We start from the raw sequence: 22,604 nt of genomic DNA, 5'->3' as shown, positions 1-22,604 counted from the left end.
CTTCTTCCCTAAGTTCATTCAGTCACTTGTGTCCTCAGGCCCTCATCCTCTTACAAAACTAGCTCTAACTAAAAGGCTCTCCCTCCAGGAAGCACTCCTGTTACCCTCTGCTAATAACAGCAACAATGAATATTTCTCTATCCCGCAAGAGGCAGTGGGGCTGCAAGAAAATCACAATAAATTAAATCAGAAGACTAGGTTGGAGTCTGGGTGACAATCCTTCTGAGCAATGGGATCAAGAACAAGTCATGGAACCTTTAACAGTTTCATCTGTAAAAAGAAAACAAAATCTCTACCAGGGTTCCAGGAAGAAAGCAACTCATAAACTTTAAAGCACTCTAAAAGAGATGAGCTACTGGTCTTATGTCCTGCCATGTCACATTCATTTGAATTCTCTTGGGTGCTCTTTGCAAACATCCTCCATCTTTTTCAGATGTGTATGTGTTTTCTCCCAAATATGTAAGGCTTCTGAGGGCTGGAACCATGTCTCCATTTCTTTTGTGTCCTTGTATAGAAAACACAAATGCCTCCAACAAGAGTGCTCCATATGTGTTGGGGAAGGACTGATCTCCGTCACAATCGGTAAACCTAGCTTTTATGCCCAGAGGCAGAAACGAAAGGGAAGATCTTATTATTATGTTGGTGTTCTGACATGCTTTGGGCATACATCACCAGACATTGCTGTGGATATGCTCAGTAAATAGGAGCTTGTATGTTTCAAAGTGAGGATTAATTCAGGCACTTGAGAATTGGTGCCTGTCCTTAAAGTGTGGATTGTAACCCAAAAGAAGGATATGGACTGTTGGGCCCCTTCCAGTTTTAAATCTATGATCCTTTGACGCAGCATACGTCATCCCCTCACTCAAAGGCAGTCAGCAGAATACTCAACTCTTTCAGTTCTATCCTGAGCTTCTACCTGAGAAGGAGGAAGCTTTGTCCCTGGGTTTTAGACTGGCTTGTTAGGTTGGTTTGGGCCCTTCCCCATTCATTAGTTCTCTCATCTGAAAACTGGAGATATTAACACTCTTTTTACAACCTCAAAAGGATGGTATATATTACTCAGATTAAAATATTGAGTGCTTTGGAGAAAATCTCCAATTAGGCAATACAGATTATTGTTTCTAAGATTATTATTGCTTGGAGTAGGCAATAATATATATACTCTCAGATTACTTCTAAATTAAATAGGCTAGGGGAGGTTAACAGGTTGTTTTTTGGTTATGACCAATAAAGGCCCTTCCAGCTCTAAATCTATGAATCACTATATATAATCATAAGGAAAGTTCATCCTTTGATGATTAGGAATGAGAAAGGTACATTCACAAAAGAAATAGAAGACATGGTACCCTTTCCCCCTCATTCCCAAGGGGCGTGTGACATTTCCTCTATTGATGATTATCTATAGTCATCTCCTAATAATTAAATCCTCAGCCAAGAAACACCCCTCAATGATCTGTAAAAAGGCACTTTTCTAGAAACCCAAGGTCAATGGCAGTTTGATGTGTCCTAGGATCTCTCAGCATTTCTCACCTGGCTCCCTGGTTGTTCCTTAGACACACAAGAGCCCCAGGTGTCTCCATGGATTATAGTACAGACTCAAATCATAAACACATCAACCTAAAATAAGCCTGTGAACTGACTTACATGATCAGTCGTAAAAGTGTTTGTTATGTCCTTTAACAATTTACTGCTGGCTATAGACATTCTCGTGATATATAAATGGCTCAGATACAAAAGTTTCCACTTGGTTGTACTTCAGGTTTGGGAGGTTTAGCTTAATTTGTTTTAAGAAAGGGGCATTGTCAGAGCTCATAGATCTCATAGCACTCAACCTATAGATTTTTATCATGTGGATACTGCTCATTTTTAATGTGATTTTGTTAAAGCAACAGAAAAACCTGTTGGTCCCCATGTTGGAACTGGTCCCTGTAATTTGTGGCTAGAAGCAAGTATTCAAACTGCAAATGTAACTAACCAATTCTAGAAAAAAAAATTTCTGAAATAAATTTATAATTAAACTACAATTTTACTTCCACAGGAACTTTCTGTGCCTCAGTGAATAACTAACTGCAGGGAGCAGAAGATCTCCCCTCCTCTCCTTACTTCCTGGGTCCTGTTTTCATTTCTAAAACAACAGGCACTGAAGTGTGGGCGTATGAATTTGAATGCATTTTGCTTGGGACAGTGATTAACATTAAAACTGTCCCTATTTCCTTAAGTGAACACCTTCAGCAAAATAAGGAACTATTTTTAAGGATGATTAGGCATGGTGTAGGATGGTAATCAGATATTCTTAACTTTGAGAGGGAGAACAAGAACTTTTGTGCCTTAAAAATTGTGGTAGGAAGAAGCTAGATTGGTTATAAAGAAAAACTTTCTGATAGGAAGGCTTGTGTAATACAGGAATAGGCAACTCAGTTCTCTTCCCTAGAGATCTTAAAAAGGACAGAAACTCAATTAGGCTGAGTTAGAGGTTGGTGGTTGGAATAAATCACCTCTAGAAAGCATATCCAACCTTATACTTCTATGAAAGGCCTAAGAAACTACAGATTGCAATTTCTAAGATTATCTTAGGGCATATCACAGGGTCTGGACCTGTGATTTCATTGATATAGGAAACTATCAGTGGAAATTGGCACTTTCTCTACAACTTAAGAGAGCTGCTCTTAGGGGTTGAGTGACACTCTCAGTGGGTGTCAGAGGTGGAACAACCCCTTGATTTTTCCCAGTTCAGTACAAGGTTCAAGTTGTCTTAGTTAGCTAAAGTATAGTAAAAGTGAAGCTAGGAAATGGGTTTGATATCTGCTGTGGATCACTGAGCTTCACAGAAAGAGAAAATCTGCCTCATGCCACACATTAATGCCCACCACTAGACATCTGATAACCATAAGCCATTGGTCTAAGAGGAATCTCCCATGAAAGCTTGGCTAGATCTCAGAACTTTGTTGCTAGATTATCATTCTCATATCCCTTCTGAAATAGGTCACAGAATAGAAAAGGACCTTAATAAATACTGATGATATGTATGAATGGATCGATATCTTATCCACCTATAAGCTCACCTTAATGAAGTATAAAACAGATCTGGAAGGGATATGCCCTGGAGGTCAGGCGGAAATGTCTTTGACATGAGGAAATGGGCTCCTAGAGATGAACGTACTTGTCTAACATCACTCAAGTGTTAAATGTCAGAAAAAGGTCTTGAATCCAGGTGAAGAAGACCTTCACATTCCTGCACCAGTGATAGGCTGGATTAGATAACTTTGGGGTTCTGGGATTCCTCATTCTTCATGTGGGGCTCTTCTCAACATCATCACACAGTCTCTTATCATCACCATCAGACAAAACACCTTTATATTTGCTCCTCATGGCTTTTTCTGTAGCTGAGGAATCATGGCTTTATGAGTTACTTCTTTAGTAATTCAAAGACCTATGATTTCATTAGTGTGGGTGTTCCATCCACTGAGAGAGATGGCAACTTCTCTTAATGCCTTAGTAGATAGTCATCAAACAATGGGACTGAAAAATTCATCACCTGATGGTCAGTCTCCTACTGATGAGCTCCCAAACTCTTATACGAGAGAAGGGAGCCCAGCTAGACCTATGACAGCACAGAGTCCATTATTGGACTTGTAACTGGAAACCCTTTTAGCTTATAAGCAACTACCACAGTAAGTTCATTTCCATAGAATGTAAGAACTCAGATCACCTCTATATCATGAGGCATGTGAGTAGGACACTGGTGTAGTATGAAATAGCTATACTCACAAAATTGCAAAGCAGTTATAGAATTTTCTCAGTGACTGATTTCACTAATAACATCCAGAAAAAAATGGTGTCCAAGAAATACAAACATTTCTACATAGTTGGCTATTATAGCTTTGTGGGTAAAATAAGAAATCCCACCATGTATATATTGCATATTGGGCCTGGGACCCATGTTTTTTTCCACTTAAACAGAAAGTATCTAAGAAATTTCCTAATGTAGTCTGAAAATGTCAAGTGGGCAGAAATTTCAGACTTGCCAATATCTTTCAGTACAAGTCAATTTGGGCTTGGCAGAGGCATTTTTCTTTCAAGACAACTGATGAAAGCCTCTGGTTGAAGGACTAAAGACAGATTCTTGGAGTTGCACAAGAGCCCTGCAACTGCTCCAAAGTGGGGGGGGGGGAAGAGATGGGGATGGGGTGGTTGAATAGGGAGGAAGAAACTCTAATAGGGAATAAAAATAAGAAAACAAGGTTCTTTTCAAACCCCAGAGAGAATAATTAACCAAATATAATCACTATCAATGGTGGTGATAGAGAATGCAAACTAATGCTGGCTTAGGCAACAATATCCTTACTTCCCCCAAATAACTTTCTGTGCCCAGCACTTTTCTGCTCCAAGATGGGTTTCCTTTTTTGTGGTATTTCTAGAAGTTTTTTCACTGAGATATTGTCTTTCAGGTTCAAATACTTCTCATCCTCATATTGTCTTTGCATATTCAGAGCCTTGTACACAGTAGGAGCTCACTAAAAGTTTGCTATATTGGAATGAATTGGATTATCTGTCCTCCTAGGCTTTTCATGAACCATGACACAGGGCAAGAGACTTATCTGGGGAGCCAATGGAAAAAGGGGTGCAGTCTGGGAAACAGTTTCATTGGTAATGGTAAATGGTAATTGGTAAAGACTTGTTTCATTCTTAGGCCTTATCCTGAGGCCATCTGTGCATCTCACCTGGAGAAAAGACTAATGGAGAGGAGAATAGGTACAGACAGAGCTCAAACTGATTAAAGGAAAATAACCAGTAAGGAGCCTTTTGGGAAAAGTGTTCCTTGCTAGCAAGGTTATGAGCTCAGCTTTTACATTAAGAAAGGAATTTTAACTCAGGATAGAGGGGAGTTTTTCCTTTATTTTTATTTGTTTCTTTCCTTTTAAAAAATAACCTTTACTCTTGAGTTATATGGACTGTGCTTCCTGTAGCCAACTATGAGCTTTGGAATAGGCCCATTAATCAACTCTGACATACTGGAGTCAGAGACCGGAAATACTTCAGTTTACTTTATGTAAAATACTGTACGCAAAGACCCAGACCAGGGTGGCACCATCATGTCTCTCCAGCAGCGCCATGGCCTTAGGGCATTTTAAATGCCAAGATACATGCTTTAGGGGGAAGTCTTGGGGGATCCACACTTTTCACATCTCACCATTTGAAAGAACTGCCAGAAAACAAATGTTTGAAGAGAAAAAATCTCTAAGTCAAGTAAACACGTAGGACTGCTTTTCTCACGAGGGAAACGGACTCTTAATTACCATCTGTTTCAAGAGACACACTGGACTGCAAGCCTATTCTTGTTGAAACAGGCCTTTAATGTGCAGTCATGTAACCAAGTATAATTGTATTAAGTTCTGAATGTAATAAAGAGCCAAGACAAAGGGGTCTTATTTGCAAAGCTCATTTCAGCAATGTACCTAATGGAGCCAGGAGCGTGGCAGGAGCTGCTAAGAAACTGAGCTGTGCAGCCTTCTAGATCTCAGGAACACCAAGCTGGCTCTGGGAATGGGCCTTGATCAAGCAGATCCAAACTTTAAAGGGAAACCATCTTCTACTTTGTGGGTATTTTTAATGGTGGGAAAATGTGTCCCTGTAGACTTCTCTTTAGGGAAGAGAAAACAGTTAAGACTTGGAATGGAATACAGATCTATACGTGGCCTGATCTGAAACACATTCATCTACTTGATATCCAAGGCTTACTTAGCATGTCATCTTCTCTTTCCTCAGGCTTGGTTTCTTCATAGAATGGAAATATGAAATAACTGGTCCCTTGCAACCTACCTACCAGGAATAAGTGAATGATTCCATTGGCAAAACTGCCCCATTTGCTTGGACCATCTCAGAAATGGTATATAAAATTGGCAACTAGAGGAAAGAAAACCGGGAGATGCAATGGGAATGAAGTATCTGTAAACTTGCACAAACTAAGGAATTGAACACTATTGTTATAATCTAAAATTTTCAAGGGGAAAAAAATATAACACATCATTAACCAAACAGAATATTATTTGCACTTGGGATGTAGTTGTTTTTAGAAATACTTTTAAATAATAATTCTTACTGCTTACTGGCAATGCGTCTCAGGCATTTTCATAGCAGATAAACCAGAGAAAGAGATAATTATTTTAAAGTATATTTAAAGCTAAAATTTTTATTTATGTTATGTGCAGCTTCTACTAAGAATGTCTCAAGTGCTGGGTACAATTCCTCTATCTCTTGACCTCAAAACTGAAATAATAGGAGACAATGGGAAGAGAAAAAGGATATTTTCTATGCAAGTCAGCTGGGACCTTTCCCCACTTTGATAATTTTCACTTTTAATGGATACAAAGTAGATGGGGACAGGGATAAAAGATAAAACAAAAAACCTGGTCATATGTTCCCTTACACACTGAGGGTTGGCCATCTATCTTCTATCAGAAAGGGCAGATTCTCAACTTTCATTTAATATTTCCAAAGTTATGTTGCTGCAATATCATCAGCACTTCTATCAGAATACTTCTTTGAATTGATCAGAAAGACACAGGATCTTAGGAGTTGGAAAAGATCTTCGGGACCAACCTGGACTTGAAAGAGAATCACTTCTTCTAGCTGACAGATAGGCTCTAGACTCAGTCCTCCAAGGAGTGGTCCTACTGCAACCTGAGGCATCCCCTTCCATTTTCTGATGGCTTTGATCTCTGTTTGGATCATCCTTATAGTTGCTCTTTGCCACTTCTATCTATTGTTTGTAGTTCTGCTACCTGGAGCTGAGTAGAAAGAACAAGGCTGATCCTTCTTCTACATGACAGCCAGACTTTCTAATGCTTGAAGACAGCTAGTATATCTTCCTTAAGTCCTCTCTTCTTTGGGCTATCTTTTCCCATCATTACATGTACATAGAGTGTTTGTACATTACACGTACATCAAAGTTTGAACTTTTTGGCTTTTCGTGTTTGAAAGGTTCCAAAACAGGCATTCAAACTTGAGGGTCCTGAAGGAAGCTCCCCCAGACCTCATGTGCAGAGAATTCCTTTCCAACTACAAATCACCTCCCAAGCACAGTCAGATTTATATGTGTCAAGAAGATCACAAAAGAGGAGCTTCCTTTTGCAGGGCTCTTCCTCGTGATTTTATGGGTTACAAAATCACCAAAGGGTTGTAGGTCAGAGAGTAGAAAGGGCTAATTTTCTAGACTTTAGTAAGAATCACTCCCAAAGCCCCAAGTAATGAAATGTTCACTCCCCCTTCCCCCTTTGGGGGGTGGGGAATGGGGCACTCTATGTGTTCTAGTCAGAAAAGGTCTGGCTTTGCTCTGTTTTAGGTATCCAGTTACAGGACCCAACTACACTTCCCCTCCTCTCCAAGCGATCCCTTTCTCTTACAGTTTACGACATCCAAATACTTGAGAATGCAAGTGAACAACACGGCTCAGCAAAAGGAGATGCTAAGACGCTGACTGATGGGCAACCCTGCCTCCTGGTCTCAGCAGCTTCACGTGATAGAGGGCCTGCATGTGGGCACTGCTTGTTAGAGACTCCTTTGGTCCTATGCTGCAGAGACAGTTTAGCACTTGGTTATCAAAGTCCAGAGCCAGAATAGATGCAAAGGTCTCTGAATGGAGAAGGGAGACACCACTTGTCCAGAACTAAGGGGAAGAGCTCAGGTTGGACATGGACTCGGAGGTCTCTGAGGAAGCAGAAAGGGGTGGGTGGGAGTCAGAAGCCCTAAATTCCAGTCCCAGTGCTGCTATTGAACTCGGGGTGGGATGTTATGCAAGTCACTATCACTCTCTGGGCCTTGGTCTCCTTCTCTGTAAAATGGGTGTAAAATTAGGATTTAGAGTTAGAGGGGATTGTGGATATGACAATTCTACGCCTTCACATTACATCTGGGGAAACCTAGGGCCAAAAAGAGAAAGGGATTTTCTCAGGTTTCAATAGTTATGCAAGCCAGGCTATGGCATCCACCCTTTCCCAGTTCCTTTTAGTCTTAATGTTCCACACGTCTATTCTCTCCAAAGAAGATATTTTTAAAACAATCTCCCTCCCCTTCTGAAAGGTGGCGGAAGTCCTGCACGATGCACCAAGGATACTCAACCTTGTGGAGGGTGAATGCCAGAGCTCCACCCTCTTTCCATCTGTCATGCTTGAAGAGGAGGAGGAGGACATGCTGATCCCCAGCTACGAGGTCATCAACAAGGAAAGAATGAAAACATGCCTGCTGCGACCTCTTGCAGACAGTTTGGAGAGGGTTCTGGGAACTGAAACTGTGGCAAGCTTGCCAATTAAAAGGAGTCTGTGCGCTCTGTTCAGAACACATGCCACTGTTACATACACAGTCATGTACTATGAGAGGTGCAGCATTTATCTACAAGCCACACAACCAAAAGCTGGCTCTTCAGTACTGATCAATGATGTCCGAGTTTATAAAGATGAAGCACAGGCACAGCCAGGATCCTACAGTAACTTCACAATGAACAAAGATAGACTGAAGGGGCAATTAGATAGTGCAGTGGATAGAGCACTGGGCCATGGAGGTCCTGGGTTCAATTCTGGCCTCAGATACTTCTTAGTTGTGTGATCCTGGGCAAACCACTCAGTTCTGTTTACCTAGCCTTTGTCCTTCTGTCTTGAGAGTTATTATTAGGGCAGAAAGTAAAGGTTTCAAACAAAACAAAATAAAACAACAACAACGACAGATTGAGTTATATTCTCCAAGCTTAAATTGCTAAGTATGCTTCATGGTTAGTCTCTGTGACATAAGTTTCAATTCTCTTTATCCAAAATATCTAATTTTATCAGATGATCCTGGTGGTAATGTTGGGGAAATGACTATTAGGAGTGAGAAGTCACAGGTTCTAGCCCCGGCTCCACTATCAGCCACAGGACCTCAGACAGGTCACTACGCTACTCTCTACATCTGAATTTCTTCATCTTTGAGGTAGAGATCCCTGCCTTGTCTATCTCACAGGGCTGTTGTTAGACTCATAGAGAGAACTGCTTTCCAAGAGCTTTTAGAACTATGAAATACAATGATAAAATGTTATTATGTTAATAAACAAATTATCTACTGACGGGTAGAACTTGAGTCAACAGAGAAAATTTTGATTCATGACTGTAAAAACAAAATTTAAAAATTGATTTAAAAATAGATGAGGAGTAGCTAGGTAGCTAAGTAGATTGAGAACCAAGCTGAGAGATACTGGGGTTCAAATCTGTCCTCAGACACTTCCTAGTTCTGTGACCCTGGGTCAGCCCCTTAAACCCCATTGCCTGGCCCTTACCATTCTTCTGTCTTGGAACCAACACACAGTATTGATTCTAAGATGGAAGGTGAGGGTTTAAAAAAAAATCATTGACCTTGAGTTAAGTCATTTAGTCTTGATAGGCTTTCTTACCTATAAAAAAATCAGCATCTGTAAGAGTGTCTTCCCATTCTAATGTTCTAGTAATGATAATATCAATAGCTTAAATTTATATGGTGTTGAAAGGCTTGTCAAGCATTTTTTGTCCATGGTATCTATAGATCATCACAACTGTTTGAAATAGGTGCCAAGGTTAGCAATTACATTACTAGTCGCTAGTATCAGCCTGACCAATTAATGTGTGAGTGACGGTGCCTTTCTACTGCATAGTCGACCCCTGCAGTCACTGTTATTTTCTGGGATGCTGCCCTGTAGCCTCTTTGGTTAACACCTGTCCTCACAAAGCCCCATCTCAGTTCTTTCTTTCTCTGCTTTGCTGCTTCTGTTCTCCCACACTGCTTAGAATTATGCTATAAAATATCTTAAAGATTTCTCCCCTCCTCCCCCCATTCTTTCTCAGTTCACTGTAATACAAGGGCTCGAGCTTTCTGCTCTCACAGAGCTCTGAGTATCATGGTACAAAGCTTCTATCTGACTTCTGTCTAACTAGATTGAGGGAGACGAGATCTGGGTGTCTGAAAGAGCCCCACAGTGCTGGTCCCTCTACCTCAATCCCTTTTGTTATATGTCCTAGATGCCTTAAAAATATTCCAAATATTTTCAGAAACTCAAATAGTATTGACTTAAATAATGACAAACTTGTCATCTTGTTAGATGTGTTGTAAAACCAAGGTCGCAAGAAACCTAGATGGGAAGGGGCACCTCCTTCCAATGTTAAAACGGAGCCCCCCACTAGCAATGACTTCATGAGTCCCTGAGGGCCCAGGGAAAGTGAATCATCTAGGGAATAAATTCATTATCTGGCTTCTGTTTTCAATCAAGCCAGCAATGTACAACTTTTGCTTTTGACCACAGTTGAAGTAGTGATGGACTACCTTCCAGGGTAAATAAATCTTAATATTTGGGATAACAAAGGTCAACCTGCACTTGGAGGTGACTGGTTTAAACAGAGTACAAATGCAATGGCGGATTCCTGCCCCACTGCAATCAGTGAGGTTTTATATGGCTGCCATTTAATCTGTTGAGAAAGGGATCATAAAGGGAAATGATGCTTCTCTGGCAGCTCTTCTGGGCATGCTGCATTAGCCAATTTCTACCAAGAGAAAAGAAGGGAGATTTATGTGGGAAATGCCCCTCTGGCCTGGACTTAGTTTGATTGTTCAGCAGTTGGAAGGGAGGGACAAGAGGATGGACATAACAGAGAAATAACATGCATCTACAGCTTCAACCATAATGGGAGCAAGGAGAAGAGACTGGACATAGAAATCTTGTTGTTTGATGTGGCATCCCCGGGTGTGCTGGACACCACAGAATATGTCCACCTTGTGCTTCCTGACCTCTAGAAGCCAACATTTTATGGCGGCATGGACATTTATACCCTAGAGACTGGACAGGATGTCTCTAGAGTACAGTAGTTAAACATGATATTGCAAGTGATGTTATTATAGCCTGAACATAAGAGGGCCAAGTGGAAAGACTAATGATAGGCGGACAGCAGCCACAGAATCATGACATTTTAAGGCTGGAAGAGAACTTTAGGTATCATGTAGGTCACCCCTTAGCCTTTCTATATATATTCAATAAATGCTGGTCACTAAGAAATTAATGACCTTTCCCTTGGCTTCTCTTAAATGTGGCCCTTTGGGAACCTCTACTTCTTGCCTTGGGTGTCTTCTAGGCACCATCTTAGTTGAGGCATAAGTAGATTCACTTGGTTATTTCTTAGCATTTCACATCAAGGAGGCCTCACATGAAGATGGATTTCACAATGACTTTTCTCTCCTGTGTTGGCCCTACTTGTAGAGAATACTGTCCTGACACGACCATATCAGTGGAAAGGTGCAATTTCTAGTCTGGTGTCACTGCCAGGTATGAGCTGCTTTTCTCAGAACTACTTACTGAACAACTGGTCTTAAGTCCATAACTTAAGAAGTTATTGGGGCGAGTTATCGGCTTGGAGTAGATAGAACAGCAGGCCTGGAGTTGGAAGGATCTGGGTTTAAATCTGGCCTTAGAACACTGCCTAGCTATGTTAACCCCAACTGTCTAGCCCTTATTGCTCTTCTGCCTTGGAGCTGATACTTAGTATTGATTCTAAGATGGAAAGTAAGGGTTAAAAAAATTACCTAAGCCTTCACATGAATTAAATGACAACTCTGATTCTTTTGATTTTAAAGAAAGTTGGTATGACCCACTTGACATCGATTAGATGCAGTGCTGTTGACTTGAGACGGCATGTGATTTTTGCCCTTGGAATTTCCTTTGTCCATGGGAATAAACAGCATGTGCTGCCTGAGGAGCAAATTAATTAAAATTTTAGTTCCATCTTACTAAGGAAATTCTTGCAATTATTCATGTTTCCCAGTTGAGGGCTATTACACAATCATATTTGTTAGTCTTGCTGTTGGACCATTCAATAGTACCAATTCTGAAAAAATAATACCTAATCTCTTGTATACGTGCATGTAGTTCTGGAGCAGAAAAATCATCACATAGTCATTTCTCAAGAATTTTGGATGATTCTGGTGATTTTTAAAAAATAATTTAAAAAATTCTGAGTTTGATGAACAAGCCTCCCCTAAAAGGAAAATGTCCATATACAAAGTAAAATAGAAAAAGAGGATGTGAAAAGTGTAAATTTCCACTATGTACAACTTGAATTATAAAAAAAATATGTAACTTAATATTTTTAAAATATTCAACATTTCATAGTTGTACTGTACGTATGATTGCTTTTTTCAATGTTTCCAAAGATCCTTTTTTTCCTTTTTTTTGTTTCATGGCTTTCTTCTGCTCATTCCTGGCTCCATGCCACCACACAAAAAGAAAAACCCAATTTTTGCAACCAATAAGCACAGTCACTCAAAACTAATCTATGCATTTGCCAAGTCCAAAAGTGTCTGCCTCATTCTGAATCAGCAGCATGCTTTTCCTCAATTCTCTGCAGCTGTCATTGGCCATTGCAGTGACTGGAGTTCTGATATCTTTCAACATTGTTTATCTTTGTAATATTATTGTTAGGGTACAACTTGCCTTTTAAACTCTGCTCATATCCCTTTGTATCAATTCATAGACATCTTCCCAAATTTCTCTGAAAAATTTCCTTCTATCGTTAAAGAGTAACAATATTCTATTAAATTCATAAACTATAACTTTTTCAACCATTCTCCAAATGATAGGCATTCCCTTTATTTTTGGTAGTAACATAAACAAAATAAATTATTCTGCTATAAATGTGTGTGTATGTTTCTCCCCTCTTTCTTTGATCTTTTTGGGGGTATAAGACTAGCACTGGTGTCAATGGCAAAGAGTATGCACAATTTATTTTCTTTTTTGGGTATCATTCTAAATTGCATTCCAGAATGGGTAGTTAATTGACAGTTCTACCATCAGTGTACCAGTATGCTTGTCCCTGTCTTCCTGAGGACTCTCTCTCTATTAATTGTCATTTTCCTTTTTTGTTATCTTTGTCAATCTAATAGATGAGAGACAGAACCTACTTGAACTTGCTTTAATTTGCATTTTATAAACTATTAATGATTTGAAGCATTTTTACATAGCTACTGATTGCTTATTATTCTTCCTTGGAGAATTGTCTAATATTTTCTTATCAGTTATTTATAGGATTGACATTCTTAAATATCTAGATTAGTGTCTCATCTACTGGGCAAATTACCCCCCCCCCAAAAAAAAAAACCCTTACCTTCCATCTTGGAGTCAATACTATGTATTGGCCCAGAGTCACAAAGCTAGGAAGTATCTACAGCTATATTTGAACTCAGGATCTTCCTATCGCTATAGGCCTGGCTCTCAATCCACTGAGCCACCTACCTGCCTGCCCCAGAAATCTTTACAAGAGAAACTTGCTGCAAATATTTTTTTCTTAGTTAACTGTTTCCCTTCTCATTTTAACTGTATTGATTTTTTTGTACAAAAATGTTTCAACTTTATATAATTAAATTTATCCATTTTATCTTATAAGATCTGTCCTATCCCTTGAATTCTTCCTCCATGTTGTGAAATATTTTCTTCTTTTCTCTTCTGATATGTTTATAAGTTGATCTTTAACAGGTAAGTCATATGTTAATTTAGACCTTTTTGTGGTATGTGACACGAGATCTTGGTCTACACCCAATTTCTATTACACTGTTTTCCAGTTTGAATAAGGAGTTCTTACCCTAGTCGTCAAAGTCTTTGGGTTTGCTGAAAACTATGTTCCTCTATTTGTCTGTCTGTTGATTTTCTGAGTAAGAAGAGAATCCCAAAAGATCTAAAACTACTTGCCAGTGTACTTACTGCATTCTGAATTGTGGCTATACAAAATAAAAGGAAAGAACTGATCACATCAGAACTACCAACCTGATTCACAGTTGGTGATGATGATGTTGATGATGATGTTGATGTTGTGAATGACGATGATGTTGATTTTAATGATGTTGTTGATGCTGCTGCTGTTTTTGTTGGTGATGTTGATGATGACAATGATGATATTGATGGCAGAATTTGGAGCTGGAGTTTTTCCTTCCATTTGAACCTTTCGGACCTTTCCTACTGAAATGATTAAAATTTTCTTGGAGACTGTCTCTAACCTGTTTCACCCTTCCATTGTATTGGTCTTTTCCCCACCTTCCCCCATGAGTTTCTTTATGCAATATATATTTACCCCATTTTATCTCTTTTCCCATTTTTATTAGTATTATCCTCTTTTATACCCCTTGTTTTTTATATAATTTTTGACATATCATCCTATACAGTTTGTCACTGTATCCTCTAAGTATACTTCTTCTAGCTACCCTGATGATAATAATAATTTTTAAGAGTTGCCAATATCATATTTTCTTATAAGAATAAAAATCATTTGAACTTATTGGGTCCCTTAAAATTTTTTCTTAATTATCTTTGGTGATTCTCTTGAGTTCTATGTTTGGGCATCAAATTTTCTGTTTAAGTCAGGTCTTTTCTTTAGGAATGCTTTAAAAATTTTTTTTGTCTTTTATATCTTCCATTTTATTAAATGACCATACTTTCCCCCTGCAAGAATATAGTCAATTTTGCTTGGTAGTTGATTCTTGGTTGTAAGCCCAGTTCCCTTGCTTTCTGGAATATTATATTCCATGCTTTCCAGTCCTTTCATGTGGATGCAGCCAGGTCCTGTGTTATCCTAACTGTGGTTCCATGACATCTGAATGGCTTCTTCTTAGCAGCTTGTAGTATCGTTTCCTTTGTCTTGGTAGTTCTTGAATTTGGCTATAATATTCCTGGGCATCGTCAATTGGGTATTAAATGCAAGAGGTGATCTGTGGATTCTTTCAATTTCCACTTTTCCCTCTTATTCAAGAATGTCAGGGAAGTTTTCTTGGATAATGTCCTGTAGAATGATGTCCAGGCTTTTTCTTTTGTTATGATTTTCCAGTAGTCCAACAATTCTTAAACTGTCTCTTCTGGATTTATTTTCCAGGTCTGTCGTTTTATCAATGAGGTGTTTCAAATTTTCCTCATTTTTTTTGTTCTTTTGATTTTGTTTTGTAGACTCTTGTTGCCTTGTGAAGTCATTTGCTTCTAGTTTTTGGATTCTAATTTTTAAAGACTGAATTTCATATGTGTTGATTTAGAATCTTGAACCCTAGAGACTACATTTCCCACAATTCCCTTTTCCTTTTCCTGTCTGTGCTTTGAGGTGGATTGGGGTTTTGAGTTTCCATTTCTTGCCACATGTGTCTCTCTGGCTTGTACCGGTGTGAAGGAGGGAGTATTTTTTTCCTGGCTCTGTTTTTTTTTAATTGCTCTTTGCTCTAAGAGGATTTTAATAAATAGTATTAAAATAATACTTGGAGTATTAAATTTTAATTTTTACACATCCCTGGCTTTTTGGTCATTCTTCTCCTTCTGCTTTGTTTTTCTTTATGGGTCATCTTTCACTTTCTTTGCATTGTTTTGAAGTTGGTCAATTCGGGCTTTCAAGACACTATTTTCTTGTTTTAGTTCATGTGCCTCTGTTTCCAGATGACTTATTTTGCTTTTTAAGTTCTTTTCCCAATTGTCTTCAGCTTCTCTTAATTATTTTTTGAATTGTGTTTTGAGTTTTTCCAAAGCCAGAGTCCAATTTGCTGGAGTTACTGTGTTTTTGTTGGTGTTCCTTGGACCTCCTCTGTTCCATTTGCTTTTTGTTCATTAACTGAATAGAAGCTGTCGATTGTAATTTCTTTTTTTGTTGTTTACTTATATTTTTTCCTTCATTTCCCCCTGTCATTGGCTGTAGCCTTTGCCCTGAGATCCGAACCAGCAGGATTCTTACCATTTAAAGCTCTCAGAGCAGTTGGTGGGGGAAAGATGTTGGAGATTGAGCTCCCCTGCCCTCTGAAGGCTTCTTATCTGCCCTACTGACAGACTAGGTAAATCCATGAAGATGAGCCCTGAAGTCAAAACCTCTAAAAGCAGAGGCCCAAGATGGAGAGTGGTGGCTGAAACTAGGCTGCCCTCCCCTCTATGCCTTTCCTCCAGCTGCCTCCCTGCTGACTGTGGTTAAAGTCCTGAGACTGGCACAGCTGTGGCAGCAAGTCATTCCCTCCAGGCTGGAGCCCTTGCCCTAAGATTCCAGCCACCGTAGGAGTCTCAGCACAGTAGGTGGGAGAGGGGTCCTGGGGGCCTTCCTTCTTCCTTAAACTGGAAAATTCAGCCTTCTCTGCATACCTTTTAAGTTGAATCAAGCAGGAGGGTCCTCCAGCTCCGTCCTATTATTAGATTTGGTTTTATGTCCCCTAAAAGCACTTTGTTTTTGATTGGTGTGGAAGGATTTTCACACAGGTCTGGACTTTTGCTGCTTCTAAGTGGCCATCTTCCTGTTTCACAGTTGGATATTTAATTCAATTCAATAAATGTACCTTTAGTATAGCATAAGGAAAACAGAGGTGGGAGAGCACTAACAACTGGAGGGGAATGTGAAAGGTGGGAAGAGGGAGCAAGGGAACATTTCATGGAGGATCCAGTGCCTTAGCAGAATCTTCAGAAATGAGTACTGAATATATGATGGGAATTTCCAGAATGGCTTGTGTGAATACAAGGAGACAGTGGAATACTGAGTTTAGAGAAAAGGCTAGGAGTTCAATTTGGCTGGAATATAGAGTTTACAAAGAGAAGTATTGCAATATGAAATAATGTTAAAAGTGTGGGTGGGAATTGGCCTTTGGAAGGCTTTAAATGCAAGGCCAAAAATTTTGTATTTTGTCTTCTAGGCAATGAAGAGCCATAGAAAGTTTTAAGCAGAGAAGTACCATTTGACATAAGTCTTAGGAAGATCAATTTGTCAACTGTATAAAAAAGAGATTGAAGATTCTATTTATTGAAGATAAGTGATGAGGGCCTAAACTAAGGGAGTAATTGTTTGAGTAGAGAGAAGAAAGTGAATGCAAGAGAGACAGAATTAGAATCAATAAGATTTGGAAAGGCTGATGGAAAATGAATGATATGGGACTTAAAGACAATCCAAAACAAAAACAAAAACAACCATTTATTAAGTACCTATTAGATTTAAGGCATTGTGCCAGCTACTGAGAAAATAGAAGTGAAAAACAAAAAGAGCTTACAGTTTACTAATATGGATAAGATATATACAAATAAGTATAACAATGTAGGATGAAATTTGTAGGAAAAAGAAATGTAGACAAAGCACTTTAAGGAAAGCTGGAAGACAGATCACTTTCAGGCGAAAGAATAAGAGAAGGTTTTCTAGGAAAAAAATAGCACTTGACCAGAGTTTTCCATTAAGAAGGCTGAGTGGAAGGGTGGAAGGTGTGGAAGGGAACTATATGATAGATGGGATTAGAAAAGGGAGAAACTAGAAAAAGGTAGACCACTTAGGAAGTCATTACAATAGAGACTGAGACTTAGACTGGAGACAGTGGGAGAAGGGAAGTATGTGAAAGATATTGCAGAGGTAATATCAACAGGACTAGGCGATTGATTGGATCTCATTAGCTCTAATGTCTACACTGAAATGGACTTAGCTCTGAGTTGAAGTAAAAAATATAGAGATAAGAAAATCTTCAAACCAAATGACATCTCTACTTAGATTCTGAAGTAGAAGAGTAGGGCAGCTTAGATTCCTAGAATTCACACTCAGAATATTTTTGGATTAAAATGAGCTTTAGAGATCGTCTATCCAAACCCACTGTTTCAGAGATAAAGAAACTAAGGCCCAGAGAGGCTAATAGACATAACATGGACATGCAGACAGTTACTGGCACAAAGAGGACTAATACCTAGTATTCTTTTGCTACTTGGTTCTACCTCTTCAATATAAGAATAAATGCCACATGGCTTGAAGCTGTTACCAACAAGATCACTTTCAGGAAGAAGGATAAGAAAGCTGCCTCCAGTAACACTCATAGTCTCACACTGAACTTTACTGTTGTCAAGACCCTGGCTTGAATTCTTCTGGATCAGCTACCATGCAGCCACAGTGAACCAAGCATTCCCCGAACCACAGCATGACTTTGGACTATACTGCGACACTAGTATTGTGTGCCTGTGGGTTGAATATGGGAATGAAGATAACAAGTGTGCCCACTCATTGGACATGGATGTTGAGAATGATCAAAAAGAGATGGATAAAGGAAAAACTTGATATAAAGTCCAAGGATCCTTCCCATTTAATGAGTCCAATGATATTATAATTTCATTTATCCTATCATGTCTATCTCAATCTTTGGCTTATCATGGTTACTTGGTAAAGTTGCAGAATCTCTGGCAAATTTTCCTCTCTGGACAGGTCAGATACATACAGTTACTAAAGATGATGTTACCCATGGAAGGATTATGGTCCTGGAAATTCAGGAGACTTAGCTGAGGGTCCTCTACCTAAAGGCAACTGACTTCTAAAAGATAAACCCCAAAGTTAGAAGAGTGAGAGTAGCCAGAAGGACAAATTCTACTGTTATAAGGAAGAGATAAGTTTGGTAGGTTTTGCAGAGGGCAGAGGCATGAGGCCAAAAAAGAAAAGATTCTGGAATTCTGCAGATAATTGTAAGAAGTTGTGAAGATTGGATTTAGCTATCTCCTGATTATAACAATGAAGGTACTTAGCTCTTCCTTTATTGGAAAGATTACATTGTAATCCCTGGTCTATTTTTAGATTTTAATCCCCAAAGTGTTAACTCAGTATTTAAAGTAGATCTACCCATTTTAACTACAAAAAGGTGTTAACTAACTACAAATGGTGTGAACACCCATTTCATACATTAAGTGGGCAGTCCTGGAGAGGAGCATCTGCTGTGATTGGTAGATGTAAAAATTGAGGGGAGGTGACACAAGGAAAAAAGGTCTTTAAATAGAGGAAACAGAGGCACACAAGGAGAATCAAGAATGAAGCAGAGTCACTTGGAGGAGAGACTGGAAGACAGACACTCAGACAGTGAAGACACTTGGTTGTAGAACTGGACCCCTGGAGTTGCTCATTCAGGAGACCTCAGACTGCTTTCCTTTTAGATGGTCAATAGTTTCCTTGCCCTTTCTGGAGGTGTGAACCTCCGAGAAAGGCCCATCATCTTGAGACTCCTTTTCCCTGATTAGGGTCTTGAAATTTCTACCTGGCTCAGAGGAAGCCAGAGTTTTCTCTCCCTCTCTCTTCCTTAATATTTAATATTTTAATATTTTAAATTTAATATTTAATATTTTGCTTCTATTGTAAAATAAACTACCATAAATTCCATTTTACTTTAATAATTCATTTTGGAATTTAGTCATTAAATCCCTGGCGACCACAAATTAAATATTCAGTCCAACCATAATAAATTTAACAAAGTTATCAGAACCACCTACAAATCTCCAAATTATATTCCTAAATAGCGAAAAAGACATAATATATAATGCTCCCCAAGACTTGGCTCCAACTGAATAGTCAAGGTTTGTCACTGTAACTCATTCTAAATGAGGATGCCACGACAGCACCGATGCACAAAATAAAATGACATTTCATATTAGACTAAGTTTATTTGGGATTTTGAGAAATGAGAACTTTTTTTTTTACAAAAATATACTAAAAGTGAATAGGACACTCAAGTAAAAACAAACAGAAACATATGATTCTTTATCTTATCTTGATCTCAAATTGCAGTATGAAACTTAGTCATGCTATCCCCTAGAGTTCACAAGGCTTCAAGAGTGATTTCAACAACTGGACCCATCAATCAGATTCCAAGTGAAAAGGTGAAGAGCTGAGGCTGACCAAAAAGAGGGATTATTTAAAAACAGTATCTATCCCCTTCTAATTCTGTAATGAATGACATATAGCTATCAATTATGAAGGATTACTTTTATTTACCTCAGAATGTTGTCATATAGATCAATATAGAGATAAATGTAGAACACACTTTATAAATGTAGATTTCTGTGCTAAAATACAGAGCACTTTCACAAGGGCTTTCACTACTAGTTCATTTCAACATTAACAACAAATCCAAGGCAGGCAGAGACTGTAAGGATTATTCCCATTTTAGAATTGAAGTTTAAGTGTCTTAGGTACAAAGACTGGAAGAATAATTGAAGATTTAAGTGTTTCCTCACAACTACTCTTTGAAGGCAATAGTTAAAGTATTATCATTCCCATTTCACAGATTAAGACATTGCATTTCAGAGAGGGGAAATGCCTTACCAATGTCATCCAACCAGTAAATAATGGAGTGAGGATCTGAACCTTGGTTTCCTGGCTCCTTGTTCAAGTGTTCCCTCTGTATTTGTACAACACAGACCCTGGGTCTGTAAAGAGTATCTTCCTCACTATATCAGATCATCTCTTAGGAGTGGCAGTATCTGGGTGACGTAGAGATGAGGAAAGGACAGGAAAGAGAACCTTCTGCCACCCAGATTTCAGTGCCCCACAGGTTCTGAAACTGTAGAAGAAACTACCTACTTTGCCTTTCTATAAGGCCAGCCCAGTTGCTCTTCTCCAAGAAAGGTGCTCAGTCATTCCTTCAGAGGCCATCTGCTTGGAGCCAGGTTCCACTATTTCTTAGTCCAGTGGTCTATTTGAGGCTGTCTAGCCAGTACAAGTCATCACAAGTGACGGACCCACCAAGGGATCTACCCACTCAAAAGATGTCATTTCACTGCCCACTTGTCTTTTAAATAATATAAAACCAAATATGAGGCTGTTAGGCTAGAACAACTTTTAACTTGCAGACAGTCATTTTTTCCTCCCCTAGTATCAGATGTCTTCAGTTTATTGAAGATTCCTTAACAATTAAGGCACTTCAAAAAGGCTAATAGTAATTCTTTATAGAAAGAATCTACAGGAAAAGGCAGGCTGAAGATGTGGGGGGTAGAGAAGGAGGGATAGAAGATGGTGGGTGGGACAGAGGAATCTGACCAGTTATATTTAATTTAAAAACAAAACCACAAACAGGATGCAGACACATTAAAAAAGCAACACTGACCTAACAATGGAACGTGAACTGTAGTTGACTCAAATGGCGTCATTACCATTTCCCTGCCCTCCCCACCCCTCCCCCCAAGCCTAGCCATCCTTAAACAGACTGAGCTGTTTAACCAGGGTTCACTGCCAAATCACCCTTTGACTTTCTAAGTGCAGTGCTTGGACCACAGGAGATGGTTCTGCTTTGTCTACTGCTCCAGTCTATTCCATAGTGAAATGCCAAATTTACCAAAGGTCAGAGAAGAAAGAAAACAAGTTACAGTCTTGATTTGGTCTTATTAATGTCTCCTAATAAACACTGATTGCAAAGGAAGAATACCTAAACAGAGCCATTTTCCATTTGGGAATGCCCATCTGCTTATACACGTGGGATGGGGTAAGAAGCATATTTCCTAGATGATAGCACAACTTTCCTTGGCCAAGGGCATTTACAAGGGCTGTCCTCTGGCAGGAAACTTGGACTTTCCCATTTGGCATGTGATTATGACTACAAAAAACATTTTCCTATTACGGCATCTGCTCTGTAATTCTTCTCTTCAATGGCTGTTTAATTACTGAACACACTTCCCTCTAAATGTCTCTGTCCCTTTACCTCGGAATTAATTTTTTCATGAGAAAAGTCCAGTCATGGCTGTATTTGGGCACCATGAACTGTCTAGCCTGCCAACTTAGCAACATCATTAGACTGCAGAGTAGCATCCAAGACCTTCATTCATTGTTTCTGCACTTGATCTTCAGTCTTGTTCCACAAACCATAGGAATAATAAGAGCTCTCATTTAAATGATGTTTGAAGGTGTGAAAAGTGTTTCAGACCCATTATCTATTTGACACTGGGAATAATCTGATGAAATTGGAGCTATTAGCCTCGTTTTACAGATAAAAAGGCTAAGGTTGAGCAATCTTCCCATGATCATGTAATTAAGTATGTTAGATGAGATTTGAACCAGTCTTCTAAACTCCAACTCTAGTGTTTTATCCATTACACCATACTGCCTGATGTTTGTTTTTTCCTGTTAATCAACATGGGTCTGCAGATGGCATTTCTGAAATTGCCATCCCTCAAACCAAGAAATATACAAATACTTCCTAATGCATCTCATTGCTTGGACTTATAATCTCATACAAAAAAAGTCTCCAGCAGAGAGGATCCAACAGATTTTGTCTGAATACCCTCTTGAGAAGAACAACACACTTACCAGGAATCCGGATCTTGAATTTTCCACTTTGACCAAAGCCACTTTCAATGATTCCACATTCCCCTGATGACAAGTGGACCTTTAGCCCCACAAAGATCTGGATATTGGTCTCCTTCTTAAATAAGGACCGACCAATCACACCATAATCATCGATCACCTATTTAAAAAGACAAGTGCCACAATAGAGAAGATTAGAATTGAAAGGCCAAATAGGCAAGGGACATGAACAGGCAGTTTTCAGATAAAGAAATCAAAACTACCAATAAGCACATGAAAAAGTGTTCTAAATCTCTTATAATTAGAGAAATGCAAATCAAAACAACTCTAAGGTTGTTTACCTTAGACAGCAAAGGAAAGCAAAACATGTTGGAGGGATTGTGGCAAAATTGGGACATTAATACATTGCTGGTGGAGTTGTGAATTGATCCAACCATTCTGGAGGGCAATTTGGAACTATGCCCAAAGGGCGATAAAAGACTGTCTGCCCTTTGATCAGCCATACCACGGCTGGGTTTGTACCCCAAAGAGATCATA

The 22,604-nt window shown here is 39.1% G+C and overlaps 1 protein-coding gene across 2 annotated transcripts in view; it reads right to left on the bottom strand.

Annotated features, from left to right (window-relative positions):
• EEFSEC (eukaryotic elongation factor, selenocysteine-tRNA specific) overlaps positions 1-22,604 on the bottom strand; it is a 358,290-nt gene that overhangs the window by 66,501 nt on the left and 269,185 nt on the right. For both annotated transcript variants that reach the window (XM_007500318.3, XM_056804746.1), the window contains exon 6: positions 22,071-22,227. In XM_007500318.3, coding sequence (XP_007500380.2) covers positions 22,071-22,227 — 157 coding nt within the window. The remainder of the gene's footprint in view (positions 1-22,070; positions 22,228-22,604) is intronic.

Source organism: Monodelphis domestica, chromosome 7 (genome assembly GCF_027887165.1).
Source record: "Monodelphis domestica isolate mMonDom1 chromosome 7, mMonDom1.pri, whole genome shotgun sequence".
NCBI classification, from domain to species: Eukaryota; Metazoa; Chordata; class Mammalia; order Didelphimorphia; family Didelphidae; genus Monodelphis; species Monodelphis domestica.
The sequence above is the reverse complement of the archived record's forward strand: the minus strand, read 5'-3'. Positions and strand labels throughout refer to the sequence as shown.